Source organism: Salmo salar, chromosome ssa13, assembly GCF_905237065.1.
Source record: "Salmo salar chromosome ssa13, Ssal_v3.1, whole genome shotgun sequence".
In the NCBI taxonomy this organism is placed as follows: Eukaryota; Metazoa; Chordata; class Actinopteri; order Salmoniformes; family Salmonidae; genus Salmo; species Salmo salar.
This window is the reverse complement of record NC_059454.1, coordinates 45,937,693-45,954,751: the sequence shown is the minus strand read 5'-3', so window position 1 is coordinate 45,954,751 and position 17,059 is coordinate 45,937,693. Positions and strand designations below refer to the sequence as shown.

Genomic DNA, 17,059 nt, shown 5'->3' with positions numbered 1-17,059 from the left:
TGTATAGTTTACTCAATGTAGCAGGCAGGTTGCATTTATGATAACACAGTCGGTTGATACCAATTATTCTGAACATATCCAAATGTTTTATGCCTTTGTTCAAGTCTCTGGCACAAATTTGTGTACTCTTGCACAAACTGTTAAAAGCATATGGTGAACGATAACAAGTAAAAACAGGCGTAGCAGCGACTTGTGTAAAGGCTGAACTAAAACCCATTGTTTGCTATGCGTAGTTTGGAAAGCCTTTAAAACTATGACTACGTCAAGCCTCATGCACCTAGACCAGGTTTTTTATCACTCCATGTGTGTGTGTTTAAAAGTATTTGACTTAGATACATTATTTACATCAATAATGGAGAGTAGAGATGAGACTGTGGGGAGGGGTCTCTTTGGCAGATGAATCAATCCTTTGGTTTGAGATAAGAAGGGGAGGAGTGACCTCATCATCAAAGACACGCTCACACAGACTATAGAGTGCCGGCTTCAGCTCCAACCAGGGAGGACACACCGCAGCCTGCTTGCCTGCCTAGCCACCTGTCTCCTCTCACTCCCCGGCCCTGCCTGGCGCCCCAGCCCCAGCCTCTCTCCTGTAATGATACTATGGGTTGTGTTGCCAACAATACTACTGTTACAACTGGAAGCTCTAACAACCACGTCTCAACTTTCCAAGCTCTACCACCTCATGGAGAATAGAAAGGTCAGAGGTAAAGATGTCTGTCACGTAAAAGCCTGTGCGTAAACAGATACTACTACTGATAATAATACATATAATAAGTGTATTTTGTTTGAAAAATATTGCTTCTCTTCTAGGTGATTTTGAATATTTGGCCTAGCTTCTAAGCACACCTCAACGCTGTCACAACATAGCATTGGACCGATAAAAGTATTGGATGAAGTTACTGCAGTTTTACTATCCTGTGTGAATGTGTGTTTTTTTTACCTCTCATAGCCAACTATTCTTGTCTGTCTGTCTGTCTGTCTGTCTGTCTGTCTGTCTGTCTGTCTGTCTGTCTGTCTGTCTGTCTGTCTGTCTGTCTGTCTGTCTGTCTGTCGATGAGTAAGTTGGTGGTGAGCGCCCCCATGCGTCCGCACAGGACGCATTGAGGCTGGTCTTGAGTTAATTTGAAATGTGTAGCCTATTTGTATATTGTTCATTGCTTGGTGTTTGTATAAAACTGTAGTTTACATGTTTTGCTCATAATTTAGCGACATTTGCTATTTAATTTAACATTATATAGCAAATGCTATTTAGTATTTTATGATGATGTTGCTCTTTTGATGTAAGCTAATAAATACATTTATTGCCACCTCTAACATGTTTCAGTCGCTCAATTTAAATCCAGTGTGCGGCCTACATGTTTTATAAATGTTTGTTATTAGAAATGCGCACGGATATGCATGCAAAACAATGCACTCCAGGTATGTGACATTTCATTTAATTGTCCTTTTATTTCAATCGTCTGGAGTTGTACTTGAACTATAATTTAGTTTTTACCCCAAAGTATGCTTGTAACTGGCTCATTGAATTCAACATTTTCATAACAATGGGTTTGAGTGTGGAGGTTTCAAACCAAAAATAAAAGCGTCATCAGATAGCCTAATTATTGTTACTAATCAAAAATGTTTATTGCCTCCTAGAAAAATATATAGGCCTATATAGAAATATTTTGATTTTTAGAAACAATAATAAATAATATGCATTGACTATCACGTGTTTATATGATGAACAATGGATGCAAAGTAGACTAAAAAACTAAATCTACTTAAATGAATTTGTACATCAAGCAAGCTAAATATTAAATAAACTAATTAGGCCCTGGGGATTATTGTCAATGTTGACATTTTTGGTTAGGCCTACTTTTACAATAGGCCTATAAATTGTTCTTCTTCTTATTATTATTTTTGCCAATGATAACAATAATAACAACAGCGATATTGACAGATGAATATAGATAATAATAGGCTAAGCCTAATAAATCGATGCCCATAAAGGTTCATTTATTCATTCATGATAAGCAGACTATAGCTTTTTGTTGACTCGACTGTCCCTAACCGCTTTCTCTCCCTCCCTTTCCTATTTTACAGATTGATTATAAAGCTATTAGGGATATTGAAGTGGGGGAAGAGCTATTGGTGTATATGAAGGAAGGAATTTTCCCCGAGGGATCGATGGCACCAAAGCTAGAAGGTAAGATTAATGCCATCATTAGCGCATATTTAAATAAACTCCAAAATAACATTTTGTTTTGGATCTTTTAATAATTATTTTAGATAGAGATTTGGGGGGAAAATAATGATGTTTTGATCTTTTTCCAAATTGACATCTATAAAAATCTTCTTTGGGGGAAGAATATTTGGCCTAAAGATCTAATGTCTACGTTCAATCAGACAATACATAGCCTAAGCCAACACCCGATCAATGAAGAACTCAGTCCTCATCCATCCTCGAACAATTGTAAATCAAAATAAAATTGTATTTGTCACATACACGTGTTTAGCAGATGTTATTGCGGGTGCAGCGAAAAGCTTGAGAATAGTGGGTCCGCTATCACTTAACAAATACCTCCTAGGCTAGGACTAGAGGTGGCAGTGGTCAATAACCTCTAACATTTAGGGATATAGAAAACATTATAGGCTTTCTTTATAAAGGTTGAAGACCCGATGCAAGGAACATGATGCCATGGTCCATTTATTGAAGTAGAAATGATGTTTGTTGGGAAGGATTAGACAGCTATTATGTTTGAAGTGAAGGATTTGATATAGGATTTAACTTTGACCTTGGCCTACTTACCTCCCCTTGCATTAGAAGGAATATAGGATATTATACTGAACAAAAAATATAAACGTAACATGCAACAATTTCAAAGATTTTGCTGAGTTACAGTTCATATCAGGAAATACATATAATTAATTAATTAGGCCCTAATCTGTGGATTTCACATGACTGTGCAAGGGCGCAGCCATGGGTGGGCCTGGGAGGGCTAGGTCCACCCACTTGGGAGCCAGGTCAACCCACTGTGGAGCCAGGCCCAGCCAATCAGAATGAGTTTTCCCCCACAAAGAAATACTCCTCAGCACCCCTGATATCGTACGCTAGAGTGTCTTTAAAAGAAAGAGACTAACAGAAACAACATTGACACATTACCAGTGTCAAAGGGAAAGGTAGACTGTGTGTGCGCGTGTGTGTGGGTGCGCAAGAGAAAAGAGGGAGAGGGGGAAAGGAAAGGAGAAGAGCTTGGTGCTGCACGGCACTCCTCGGCTGGTTTATCGGAGCTGGGACTTGGAGTGGGGCTTTAGGGGTCTCCGAGACCTCCCCATGCTCGCAGATTAGTCACTAAACTGCACATAACTGTGTTCCCCTACCTCTCAAAGAGAGCTATTAGTCTCCCATGTATGAGCGCTTTCACACACCCTCCCTCCCCACTCCTGCTCGCTCTACTCCTGAGTGTTACTGGTCGATTAATTAAATAGATCATGGCGCCAAATGATTCTTTGCACGCTTCACCTGGCATTGTAGGTCTCGAGTCTAATGTCTTCCAGCGGTGAAATCGATGGCTAGGTGCGGCTCTGACGAGTCCTCAAGTTTCAATTCCTCCTTGAAGTGTTCTTTGATTTGACAAAGCCTCGTAGTCGGTGTAATAAAACACATAGGCTAATAAAGCCTCAAAAGCGCATCATAAGGCTGTTACTGGAAAGATGTTGGGCACAGCTAGTATTGCTTCAGAGCCCTAATAAAACAAGGTAGATTGGTCCTACTGCTGTTCAAATGTACAAAAATGGATCTGAAACGTAGCCGGACACATCAACAACCGTCGTTTTATAGAAGCTTAATAAAACAAGAAAGATATGCGCCCCACTACGACATAGGACTACAAGTGTATTTGAAATGCAGCGGTAGCTGCGGCAGGTCTACACATCATTTATGCATACCATCACGCACAGATCAGCTCGACACTAGGCTATCAAAGATTCTTCCAGGCGTCATAGCTTAAACTCTAATAATTAGAACGATAGGCTACATATTGCTGTCGAATGTGTAACACTATTCAATGAGTGTAACCAAGCCGCCTATTCTCCAGGTACGCAATATTTTCTGAGTGACAGAGTTCCAAACGCACATGCACACCATATAGCAAGAGAGCAGGGAGGGGGAGAAAAGGAGGCTGTGTGTTGTTTTCATAGTATTGACATCACTTTTACAGTAATGCAAATGTAATGATAACAGAGTGAACGTTTGCTTACTTCTTTTAGTAGGCTACACACGGTATTGGTCATACTACTGCTATATACAACATGTTTTTTTGGCCTATCTGAAATGCAGCCATATACACAACTGTCATTTTGCGCGCAAGAAAGCACACGATGTTGAAGAAAAGCGCCATGAAGACTGGTAGCCCTAGATGCGCTCATTAAAATACCACATACCGTAACCATCTATTCAGGATCATGGACAGATGGCTACCGTGCAATGAAACGATACTGTTATATACGCTTCAAATTTCATTGTCCTTAAACACATCACATAAGGCAACGCTCTATATCTATCAATAGCAATTTTTTAAATGTCCTATTATGTTTGTTTAGATTAGCCAATGAGGCTAATTTGTAAAAGAGTTTACCATGTGTTCCAAACGGCCAAATGTACACCTTCATTGTTGTAGGGGAATGTTAAAGCTAAAAAGTTGTCCAGGAGTGATACAATTTTTGGCTACTAATTGCTTTTTGGTAGATTTCTATACTGTTTGCACTCCATCTATAGGCCTGTTTAGTATGTTGTCATTTATTGGGCCATGATGGTTCATGGTTTTCTTCTCTTCTCAGATACAGTGCTTTCAGAAAGTATTCACACCCTTTGAATTTTTCCACATTTTGTTGTGTTACAGCCTGAATTTAAAATGTGTTAAATTTCGAATATTTTTTGTCACTGGGTTACAGACAATACCCCATAATGTCAAAGTGGAATGATGTTTTTCGAAATTTTTACAAATTCATTTAAAATGAAAAGCTGAACTGTCTTAATAAGTCAATAAGTATTGAACCCCTTTGTTATGGCAAAAAACTAAATAAGTTCAGGAGTAAAAATGTGCTTAACAAGTCACATAATAAGTTGCATGGACTAACTGTGTGCAATAAGTGTTTAACATGGTTGTTGAATGAATAACTCATCTCTGTACCCCACACATATGTATGGTCCCTCACTTGAGCAGTGAATTTCAAACATAAATTCAACCACAAAGACCAGGGAGGTTTTCCAATGCATTGCAAATGATGGGTAAAAATAAAAAAAAACAGACACTGAATATCCCTATTAGCATGGTGAAGATATGAATTACACATTGGATGGTGTATCAATACACCAAGTCACTGCAAAGATACAGGTGTCCTTCCTAACTCAGTTGCTGGAGAGGAAGAAATTGCTCAGGGATTTTACTATGAGGCCAAGAGTGATTTTAAAACAGTTATAGTGTTTAATTGATGTGATAAGAGAGAACTGATGATGGATCAACAACATTGTAGTTACTCCACAATACTAACCTAATTGACAGAGTGAAAATAAGGAAGCCTGTACAGAATAAAAATATTCCAAAACATGCATTTGTTTGCAATAAGGCACTAAAGTAAAACTGAAAACAATGTGGCGAAGAAATTAACTCTATGTCCTGAATACAAATGTTTATGTTTGGGGCAAATCTAACACAACATATCACTGAGTACCACTCTTCATATTTTCAAGCATGGTGGTGGCTGCATCTTGTTATGGGTATGCTTGTCATTGGCAAGGACTAGAGAGTTTTTCAGGATAAAAATAAACAGAATAGAGCTAAGCACAGGCAAAATCCTAGTGGAAACCTGGTCCAGTCTGCCTTCCAATAGACACTGGGAGTCAAATGCACCTTTCAGCAGTACAATAACGTAAAACACAAGGCCGAATATACACTGTAGTTGCTTACCAAGATGTGGCCTAGTTACAGTTTGGATTTAAATTGACTTGAAAATATATGGCAAGACTTGAACATGGCTGTCTAGCAATGATCAACAACCAACTTGACAGAGCTTAAAGTTTTTTTAAAGAATAATGTGCAAATATTTTACAATCCAGGTGTGCAAAGCTTACCCAGAAAGAATCACAGCTATAATCGCTGCCAAAGCTGATTCTAACATTGAATCAGGGATCTGCATTTCTTTTCAATAATTTGCTACAATTTCTAAAAACATGTTTTCACTTTGTCAGTATGAGGTATTGTGTGTACGAGGTTGAGATTATTTTTTTTTTTAAATCCAATTCGAATTCAGGCTGAAACACAACAACATGTAGAATAAGTCAAGGGGTATGAATACTTTCTGAAGGCACTGTAGCCTCTGTCCTGGTCTGTGCAACTGGCAGGCCCGGCAGCTCTACATTGGAAAAACCGGGCAGGGCAATTCATATACTATTTGTTATGTTCATGAGAAAACAAAGCTAGGGGGGCACAAATTCTATTTGGGGGGTCCATGCCTGGCTTTGTCACTCTGTAGAGTTGGCTCTGCAACCTAGCCTAAACATGCATGGCTCATTCTACTTGGACAACGTCCACCCTATACTCCCCCATTCCCTCCCCCTCTCTTCGACTTGGCCTGAGTTGTTGAACTTGGTGTCCAGGTCAGAAAGCCGCCATTGAAATCGCCTGCCTCACAGTTCCATTGGTTTGACCTTGGTTGGGAAAAGTATTTCAAAGGCTATCAATCTGGAAAATAATGACAAATGTTTAGCCTTTTGCTTCCTTTGCGTGCTATAGCCTGAAGCCACTGAACAGCCGCCACCACTGGACTAAAAAGTAAATAGCTATGTGTTAATTAAGATGTAAAGCTGACTAGCCCAGGCTACATTTTATTGTTCATAGATGTGTTTATGTTTTAGGTCAAAGCTAATGTTAATGGGAGAGTGGTTGTGTAAGCATTTGAACATACACTTGATTAGCTTGGACAGGAGAGTGAGAGGTATATATTTTTTAAAGTTTGAATGCTAGACATTTCTGGTTGCTCATTCCTGTTTATGATTGTGTGTTCAGTTTGGGATCACAGATAGATGTTGGCTGGGGAGCTATGTAGTTATCCTGCCCAGCCTTTTACCTTTACTGTGTGTGTGTGTGTGTGTGTGTGTGTGTGTGTGTGTGTGTGTGTGTGTGTGTGTGTGTGTGTGTGTGTGTGTGTGTGTGTGTGTGTGTGTGTGTGTGTGTGTGTGTGTGTGTGTGTGTGTGTGTGTGTGTGTGTGTGTGTGTGTGTGTGTGTGTGTGTGCGTGCGTGCGTGCGTGCGTGCGTGCGTGCGTGCGTGCGTGCGTGCGTGCGTGCGTGCGTGCGTGCGTGCGGCATGCGTGCGTGCGTGCGTGCGTGCGGCGTCGCGTGCGTGCGTCGCGTTGGCGGCGTGCGGCGTGCGTGTAGAGGGAGCTTATCTAACCTACAGGTGTGTGTTGTCTGTTTTTGCAAAAGACACGTTTCCGAAAAATAAATAGTAAAATAGTATAATTTCACAGACAAACAGATGTACCGCTGTGAGGACTGTGAGGAGCTGTTCACCTCGGCCCTGGATCTGCAGCGGCACCAGAAGTACTGCTGCGCAGGGTCCTTGTCCGACACTCTCAGCAACGAGGACTTCAAGCAGGACTGTGACGACAGCGACCACGAGTCTGTCCACGAGTGCAAGGACTGCGAGAAGATCTTCCCCGACGAGTACAGGTGCAGCGCACGCACACACACTCAAGCATGCACACGCACAAGCATGCACACGCACACACATACACACATACATAGGCGAGCACGCACGGACACACACAGTGGTACCATTACCTCTACACTAATGATTTGTAGAGTAGTATCATCCTGAATGACTGTGTCTGTGCTCCCTGTCCAGTCTGGACACACACATGATTGTGCACACAGAGGAGCGAGAGTACAAGTGTGACCAGTGTCCCAAGGCCTTCAACTGGAAGTCCAACCTCATCCGCCACCAGGTGTCCCACGACAGCGGCAAGCACTTCGAGTGTGAAAACTGCGATAAGGTACAGCACACCCGGCACGTAAGTTGTGCGCAGGAACACAGGCTTCTTTCGCGTAGAAAATAGGATTTGAACCTTACAATTTTGTGATTAAGTTAGTGTAACGCAACCATAAATGCAATTTAGTACCAACTTAATCATGTCAGTTCATGCTATGACTCGAAAATGTCATAACTTGCCGTTTTTTCAGCTAACTGGTTGTCTGGCATTTAGTGCTGAGTGATTAGTGCTTTTTGAGGTCGGTTTGGTTCCAGTTTGATTATTTAAAAAATTTGCCCGTATTTCGGTTTAACTTTTTTTTTTAAACATGAAATGCATTATAAATGAATGACATTACAATGATTTTAGAGCTTTTTAATGGAAATTCCAAGTCCAAAAATAGTGAACAGTCAATAGCCAAAACATTTAAAATATTTGATTGCACCTGTTAGGTCCACATTATGTAGACATCAATAGAGAAATGTAAAATGACTATGAAATAATAAAATATTTCAGTTGTGTATATTATTTGTTTCTATGTGATGACTTGATTCATTTTCATTCCTTAAAGTCATCATCTCATCTCTGTTCAGGCTGTAGCAGTCAGCCAGTCAGTTATCTATGTTTTCTCCCTGTACTGCCCTCTTTAATGTGTATGTAACCATAACTTGACAGCCAGCCAAACTCCAATCAAGAACTGAACCAGAGTCAGGGATAGGCTTTCCATAAACCTCCAGTTCTATAGTTGAAACAGTGTAAAACTGTAACAATACAGAAAAATGTAATTATATAGCAGCTCAGACTAAATGGCAATGTAAATGCACAACAGAGTCTAACCGATGTTTCATAGTCGCATAGTGAACAATACCTGACCATCACTGTACATAGAAAACGTACGCATCCTGCTTGAATATTATTCTCAACAGGATTAGTATCTAAATAACATGTAAGATAACTTAAGTGTGAAGTGAAATCACATGTAGAGAGAAGCTACCTGCAAAACAGAACTTAACAGGCAGGCTAGGCTAGCGAGGGAATACATGTAATCAATTTACGTAAAACTCAGAACTTAAACACGACATGCTGAAATTAGAAATGATTTGTGTTTACAGGCAGGGGCACAACTTTGGTTTTAGAAGTGGGGGGGTATTTCTTTATTTGATTTTATCCGTTCGGATAAACACACCTACCCGACCGCTCAGAGGCGTCTGCATGGTCCTAAAGCACACTGTTGCCTTGTTTTGTATCACATTCCAGTGATAAAACTGGGGGGGGGTGCAATTTCAGAATGTGGGGGGGACATGTCTTGTTCTTCAAAGTGCACTGAACAAAAATATAAACGTAACATGAAACAGTTTCAAAGACATTTACATTTACATTTAAGTCATTTAGCAGACGCTCTTATCCAGAGCGACTTACAAATTGGTGCATTCACCTTATAATATCCAGTGGAACAACCACTTTACAATAGTGCATCTAAATCTTTTAAGGGGGGGGTTAGAAGGATTACTTTATCCTATCCTAGGTATTCCTTAAAGAGGTGGGGTTTCAGGTGTCTCCGGAAGGTGGTGATTGACTCCGCTGTCCTGGCGTCGTGAGGGAGCTTGTTCCACCATTGGGGTGCCAGAGCAGCGAACAGTTTTGACTGGGCTGAGCGGGAACTGTGCTTCCTCAGAGGTAGGGAGGCGAGCAGGCCAGAGGTGGATGAACGCAGTGCCCTTGTTTGAGTGTAGGGCCTGATCAGAGCCTGAAGGTACGGAGGTGCCGTTCCCCTCACAGCTCCGTAGGCAAGCACCATGGTCTTGTAGCGGATGCGAGCTTCGACTGGAAGCCAGTGGAGAGAGCGGAGGAGCGGGGTGACGTGAGAGAACTTGGGAAGGTTGAACACCAGACGGGCTGCGGCGTTCTGGATGAGTTGGAGGGGTTTAATGGCACAGGCAGGGAGCCCAGCCAACAACGAGTTGCAGTAATCCAGACGGGAGATGACAAGTGCCTGGATTAGGACCTGCGCCGCTTCCTGTGTGAGGCAGGGCCGTACTCTGCGAAAGATTTGACTGAGTTACAGTTCATATAAGGAAATCAGTCAATTTAAATAAATTCATTAGGCCCTAATCTATGGATTTCACATGAATGAGAATACAGGTATGGATCTGTTGGTCACAATACCTAAAAAAAAGGTAGGGGTGTGGATCAGAAAACCAGTCAGTATCTGGTGTGACCACCATTTGCCTCATGCAGTGCGACACATCTCCTTCACATAGAGTTGATCAGGCTGTTGATTGTGGAATGTTGTCCCACTCCTCTTCAATGGCTGTGCAAAGTTTCTGGATATTGGCGGGAACTGTAACATACTGTCGTAAACATCCATTCAGAGCATTCCAAACATGCTCAATGAGTGACATGTCTGGTGAGTATACAAGCCATGGAAGAACTGGGACATTTTCTGCTTCCAGGAATTGAGTGCGGATCCTTGCAACATGGGGCTGTGCATTATCATGCTGAAACTTGAGGTGATGGTGGTGGATGAATGGCACAACAATGGGCCTCAGGATCTCGTCACGGTATCTCTGTGCATTCAAATTGCCATCGATAAAATGCAATTGTGTTCATTGTCCATAGCTTATGCCTGCCCATACCATAACCCCACCGCCACCATGGGGCACTCTGTTTACAACGTTGACATCAGCAAACTGCTCTCCCACATGATGCCATATACAGTGTCTGCCATCTGCCCGGTACAGTTGAAACCGGGGTTCATCCATGAAGATGACAGTTGTTCAGCGTACCAGTGGTCATCGAAGGTGAGCATTTGCTCACTGAAATCGGTTAAGATGCCGAACAGGTCAAGACTCTGGTGAGGACAGCGAGCACACAGATGAGCTTCCCTGAGACGGTTTCTGACAGTTTGTGAAGAAATTCTACGGTTGTGCAAACCCACAGTTTCATCAGTTGTCTGGGTGGCTGGTCTCAGACGATCCCAAAGGTGTAATGAGGGTCGTATAAAGGGGACCCAAGGCGCGGCGTGTAGAGTGCTCATGTTTACTTTAATGATAACACTTAAAACAAAAACAACAAAACGACAGCCAACAGTTCCGTCAGGTGAACTCACAAAACGGAAAACAACTACCCACAAAACCCATAGACAAACCCCAACTTAAATATGATCTCCAATTAGAGACAACACGAACCAGCTGCCTCTAATTGGAGATCATCCAAAACTCAACCTAGAAATAGAAAAACAAGAACAAAACATAGAAACAAAAAACATAGACTGCCCACCCATATCACACCCTACCCTAACTAACCAGAGAAAAAACAGCTCTCATAGGTCAGAGCGTGACAGTAAACCCCCCCCCAAGGTACGGACTCCGACCGCAAACCTGAACCTATAGGAGAGGGTCCGGGTGGGCATCTGTATTCGGCGGTGGCTCTGGTTCGGGGCGTAGCACCCCCACTGCCCACTGATCCCCCCGCTTCTGTATGTCCAGAGGAACCAGAACGTGGGTCATCGCCAGAGGCTCTGAAACGGCTGCAGACTGCCGCTGAAGGCTCTGGGCTGCAGACCGCCACTGAAGGCTTTGGGCTGCAGACCGCCGCTGAAGGCTCTGGGCTGCAGACTGCCTCTGAAGGCTCTGGGCTGCAGACCGTCGCTGACGACTCTGGGCTGCAGACCGCCGCTGAAGGCTCTGGGCTGCAGACCGTCGCTGACGACTCCGGACTGGGGAGCGTCGCTGGAGGCTTCAGGCTGAGGAGCGTCGCTGGAGGCTCCCGACTGGGGAGCGTTGCTGGAGGCTCCAAACTGGGGAGCGTTGCTGGAGGCTCCAGGCTGAGAAGCGTTGCTGGAGGCTCCCGACTGGGGAGCGTCGCTGGAGGCTCCCGACTGGGGAGCGTCGCTGGAGGCTCCGGACTGGGGAGCGTCACTGGAGGCTCCGGACTGAGGAGCATCGCTGGAGGTTCCGGACTGAGGAGCATCGTTGGAGGCTCCGTACTGGTGAACGTCGCTGGAGGCTCTGGACTGAGGAGCGTCGCTGGAGGCTCCGGACTGGGAAGCGTAATTTTCGGTTCCGGACTAGTGACCGCTGCTGCTGGCTCCATGCCATGGATCATCTCTACAGGTTCCGCGCCATGGATCATCACAGGAGGCTTCATACCATGGATGATCTCTACAGGTGCCAGGCCATGGATTATTCCTACAGGCTTCGTACCAGGGTTTATCCCTACAGGCTCCAGACCATTTATAATCCCTTCAGGCTTTTTGCCAAGGATTATTTCTACAGGCTCCAGGCCATGGATTACCTCTCGAGGCTTCATGCCATGGAACATCCCTACAGGCTCCGGGCCATGGATCATCACTAGAGGCTTCGTGTCATGGATCATCTCTATAGGCTTCGGACCATCGCTTATCACTGGAGGCTTAGATCGTGGAGCTGAAACAGGTCTCACCGGACTAGGAAGACGCACTGAGGACCGAGTGCTCAAAGCAGGCATCGGCCGTACTGGGCTATTGAGGCGAACTGGAGGGAGAGTGCGAGGAGCAGGCACAGGACGTACTGGATTATGGAGGCACACTGGAGGGAGAGCGCAATGAGCAGGCACAGGACGTACTGGGCTACGGAGGCGCACTGGAGAGAGAGCGCAGGAGGCAGGCACATGCTCACCACAATAAGCACGGGGAGTTGGCTCAGGTCTCAGTCCTGGCCCAGCCAAACTACCCGTGTGCCTTCCGTTCTTCCCCGGTAGGCTCCGATATCTCTCTATCACTTGCCCCCAAGTCCAGTTTCTCCTTTCTATCCGCTCCTCATGTGACCAGGTGTCCATTTCTGCCTGGGCACGCCACTTGTTCCAATCATGGTAGGTAGTTCTGTAATGAGGGTCGTATAAAGGAGACCAAGGCGCGGCCTGTAGAGTGCTCATATTTACTTTAATGATAACACTTAAAACAAAAACAACAAAACGACAGCCAACAGTTCCATCAGGTGAACTCACAAAACGGAAAACAACTACCCACAAAACCCCATAGACAAACCCCAACTTAAATATGTTCTCCAATTAGAGACAACACAAACCAGCTGCCTCTAATTGGAGATCATCCAAAACTCAACCTAGAAATAGAAAAACAAGAACAAAACATAGAAACAAAAAACATAGACTGCCCACCCATATCACACCCTGACCTAACTAACCAGAGAAAAAACAGCTCTCATAGGTCAGAGCGTGACAAAAGGTGAAGAATCCAGATGTGGAGGTCCTGGGCTGGCATAGTTACACGTGGTCTGTGGTTGAACATACTGCCAAATTCCCAAAAATTTATGGTAGAGAAATACACATTAAATTCTCTGGCAACAGCTCTGGTGGACATTCTTGCAGTCAGCCAACCAAGTGCATGCTTCCTAAAAACTTGAGACATCTGTGACATTGTATTTTGTGACAAAACTACTAATTTTAGAGTGGCTTGTTGAAATGCCTCACCTGTCAGGTGGATGGATTATCTTGGCAAAGGACAAATGCTCATTAACAGGGATGTAAACAAATGTGTGCACAAAGTTCAGAGAAATAAGCTTTTTGTGCATATGTAACATTTCTGGGATCTTTTATTTCAGCTCATGAAACATGGGACCAACACTTTACATGTTGCGTTTATATTTCTGTTCAGTATAGATAAGGCATACTTTCTCGAACTGTCTCTGTCCCTCTCATCATTATGTTGTGTACATTCCTCTCTCATGTGTTCTATGCAGTCTGTGTGTATCTAATTTATTGTTGATGGCGTAAAAGTGTATGCGTCCAGAGAACTGTATATAATGGCGAGATGCTGATGTCTTCGCCCTAAGAATAGGAGTCGTTGTCCCAAAGGCAGGGGGGAGGCCTACGTCCAAAATAAGCCCATAGAAACATATTGGGCTTATTTTGCACAGCTTTTGGCGAGAGTGAATTCTCTCACTTCACCTCTTCCTCTCTGACCCGCCTCTTGTCTGAGCCAGAAAAAATAGGTGCAATGAATTATGGTCATTGTAGTTAATTTCCATGTTTCTGCGCTGAACTAGGTTCAATATTTGGCTTAATGAAACTACTCCCTCCCTTCAGCCCAGCATCCCACATAAAGTTCTTGACTTGATTTCTCTCGTGAATAATTTGATTTCTCTATCGACAAGAAAACAAACTTAATGGAATTCAAGTAATTGAACTGACTTTGGTCAATTAGTAACCCCCCAAAATACAATTTTTGGTTAATCGCTCAGCACTACTGGCCATAAAGTTAGTTGTTGGTGAATGTTACCACCATCACAAAGGCCTTCATGGGAAGCTGGCATAGATGCACTATAATCTTTTTTACTCAGTAATATATATATTTTTAAAGTGTCAACACACAGTGATCGGATGACTGCGATCGCTGACCATAACTGTTTTTTATCTGTGTGTGTGTGTCAATGGAAATGTTTCTGCCACCGCCCTACCCACAGGTGTTCACGGACCCTAGCAACCTGCAGCGCCACATCCGCTCGCAGCACATAGGGGCGCGCACTCACACCTGCCCCGAGTGTGGCAAGACCTTCGCCACCTCCTCGGGCCTCAAGCAGCACAAGCACATTCACAGTAGTGTCAAGCCCTTCATCTGTAAGTCTGAGTCTCTGCAACCCAAGTCGACATGGCCTAGCCAACCCACATCTAGTTCTACCTCCCTGTGTCTAAAGGCCTACTCCTCATCCTCCTCCCTCCATCTCTCTCCAACCCCAGGCAGGGCCAGCGACAGTAGCAGACTCAATCCCATAGGTCAGAGGCAATTCCGTGACCCCATCCCTTCTTTTTTTTGTTATGTGTTTCATTTTGTTATGTGTCTTCCCCACCTTTTTTCTTGTTTTTGTTATCCTCTTCCATTCCTCCCTCCGTGCCTCTCCTCCTCTTTTTGTTGTATGGGTAACACTTTATTTTGATAGTCCAGCTCATTAAGTTGGATAGAGGGTGCACTTGCATTGACAAAGATAGGAAGTGTGCACTCTTTCCCGGTCTATGGTCCCTCTGCAGCTGATATGTTACTGATTTGTTGAGCATCTTTAGTGGGACTTATTAAAAAAAAAGGTGCGACTTTGTGTTTTTTTTTTTTTTCGCCCTGTGTGTGTGTGTGTGTGTGTGTGTGTGTGTGTGTGTGTGTGTGTGTGTGTGTGTGTGTGTGTGTGTGTGTGTGTGTGTGTGTGTGTGTGTTTTTCCCTCTGAGGGGGGTAAAATGGGTTTCCGTCGTGGATCAACAGTTTCTGCTCCAGTTCCCCGTTAAAGGATGCTGGAAGCCATGATACCTTACCTTGTCTTCTCTCTCTTAACTTTCTGCTTTGCTTTTCTGTTTGTACCCATGTGCACATATGTGTGTATATGCTTATATACATGTATATGTAGTCTGTATTCAAGCAACACTTTATAGAATATATTGTGAAAATTACCAGCTTAACAGTAGGTTTCCCACTGTGGAGATATGTATGTTGCCAGTCATAGTGATTTGTGATTTGTATAGATAAAGCCTTTAGAGAAAAAGGCCCAATGTGTGTACATGTATAGTGAGCGTGCGAACATAAGAACACCTGCTATCTCCATGCCGTAGACCAGGCCTGGGCAATTCTTTCCAATGAGGGCCACATTAGAATATATTTTTGCCATCGCGGGCCAGAATCATATTACAGGATAATACATCATGTGTATGACTGTGTTGACAGATATATCTACTGTAAATCACATCCAAATATGCTACTTATTTTACTGTTTTAACATGCACAGAAATAAACCACATCCATGTTCTCCTTTTGGTAGGTATTTTCATTATTAAACATGCAATGAACTACACAGAGGGAAAAGTATTCTGTGCATTCAGCACCACGGACAGAACTCTTGTTAACGGATATGCACAAAAACACAAGAAAGAGGGAGAGCCCCATATTACATTTAAACTACTCAATCAGTGTGAGGGGTGAAGTCTCTGATGGGCATTGACTAGAGCAGTGAAGTCAGGTATAGTTTCTGACGTCGCTATGCGCAGGATTGCTGAGAGGTAAGAGTCAGTAAGAGATGATCTGTGCCTTGACTTGTTATATTTCATCACTGAAAATGTCTGTTCACATACATTGGTTGACCCAAACAGTACAAACATCTTCTGAGCATGACTCCTAATCTTTGGAAAGTTTTGTTCACCGAGAGAAGCATAGAACATCGTCAGTGACATTGTTTTGAATAGTTCTCCAATCACTGCATCAGACTGAAGATCGATAAGCTCAGACTAATAGTGTCGGAAGGTGGGTGAGATTGTTGGCTTCTACTTGGAAATCAGGAGTAATTTTCCCTTGAAGGCTTTGACAAGGCTGTGCATCTGATGGACAAAAAAGGCCCTTCCCTTGTAGTTTGGAATTCAGTTCATTCTTGAGGGCCATGATGTCCACGGTGAAGGCAAAATCAGCCAACCATTCTTCATCTTGCAGTTGAAGGAAATCCACATACTTTCCTTTCATTTGCAAAAACTCAGCAATCTACGACTTCAGGTCTCACACCCTTTTAAGCACCTTCCCCAAACTCAGACACCTCACGTTTTTGTGGTAGGGGAGATATGCATGACCCGACTCTGTCTCCCAACAGTGAGACAAACTGCCTGTGGTTTAAAGATTTTGCTCCTATGAAGTTTACCACTTTAGTCACTGTATCCACAACATGGATCATTTGATGAATAATGCAATGCAGGAAAATAATTTTCTGATCTGGGTTCAGCTCAGCTACTTGATCTTTTATCCTTTTCAAAAGGCCAACGTTTTTTCCTTTCAAGTTTGGGCACCCATCAGTGGTCACACTGGATAACTTTTCAAAACTCAGTCCCAGGTTTGCCACACACTGATTAAGTGTGTGGTTGTGCTCTTCATTGTTCCTTGTGGTTGTGCTCTTCATTGACTGCACTGAAGCAAGCTCCTCTGTAATTTCAAAACCTGGGGTTATGCCTCGTAAGAATATCAAAAACTGCGCCGTGTCACGAGCATCACTGCTCTCATCCAGGGCCAAGGTGAAATCCTTTACCTTGT

At 43.4% G+C, this 17,059-nt stretch overlaps 1 protein-coding gene across 10 annotated transcripts in view; it reads left to right on the top strand.

Annotated features, from left to right (window-relative positions):
• The window catches only part of LOC106566953 (histone-lysine N-methyltransferase PRDM16), a 421,112-nt gene that overhangs the window by 338,691 nt on the left and 65,362 nt on the right, over positions 1 to 17,059 (top strand). For 6 of the 10 annotated variants that reach the window (XM_045693327.1, XM_045693330.1, XM_045693325.1 and 3 more), the window contains exons 5-8: positions 2,086 to 2,188; positions 7,512 to 7,713; positions 7,889 to 8,054; positions 14,474 to 14,627. In XM_045693327.1, the coding sequence (XP_045549283.1) occupies positions 2,086 to 2,188; positions 7,512 to 7,713; positions 7,889 to 8,054; positions 14,474 to 14,627 (625 nt within the window). The remainder of the gene's footprint in view (positions 1 to 2,085; positions 2,189 to 7,511; positions 7,714 to 7,888; positions 8,055 to 14,473; positions 14,628 to 17,059) is intronic. The other 4 variants (XM_045693333.1, XM_045693334.1, XM_045693331.1 and 1 more) reach the window with 1 other exon arrangement.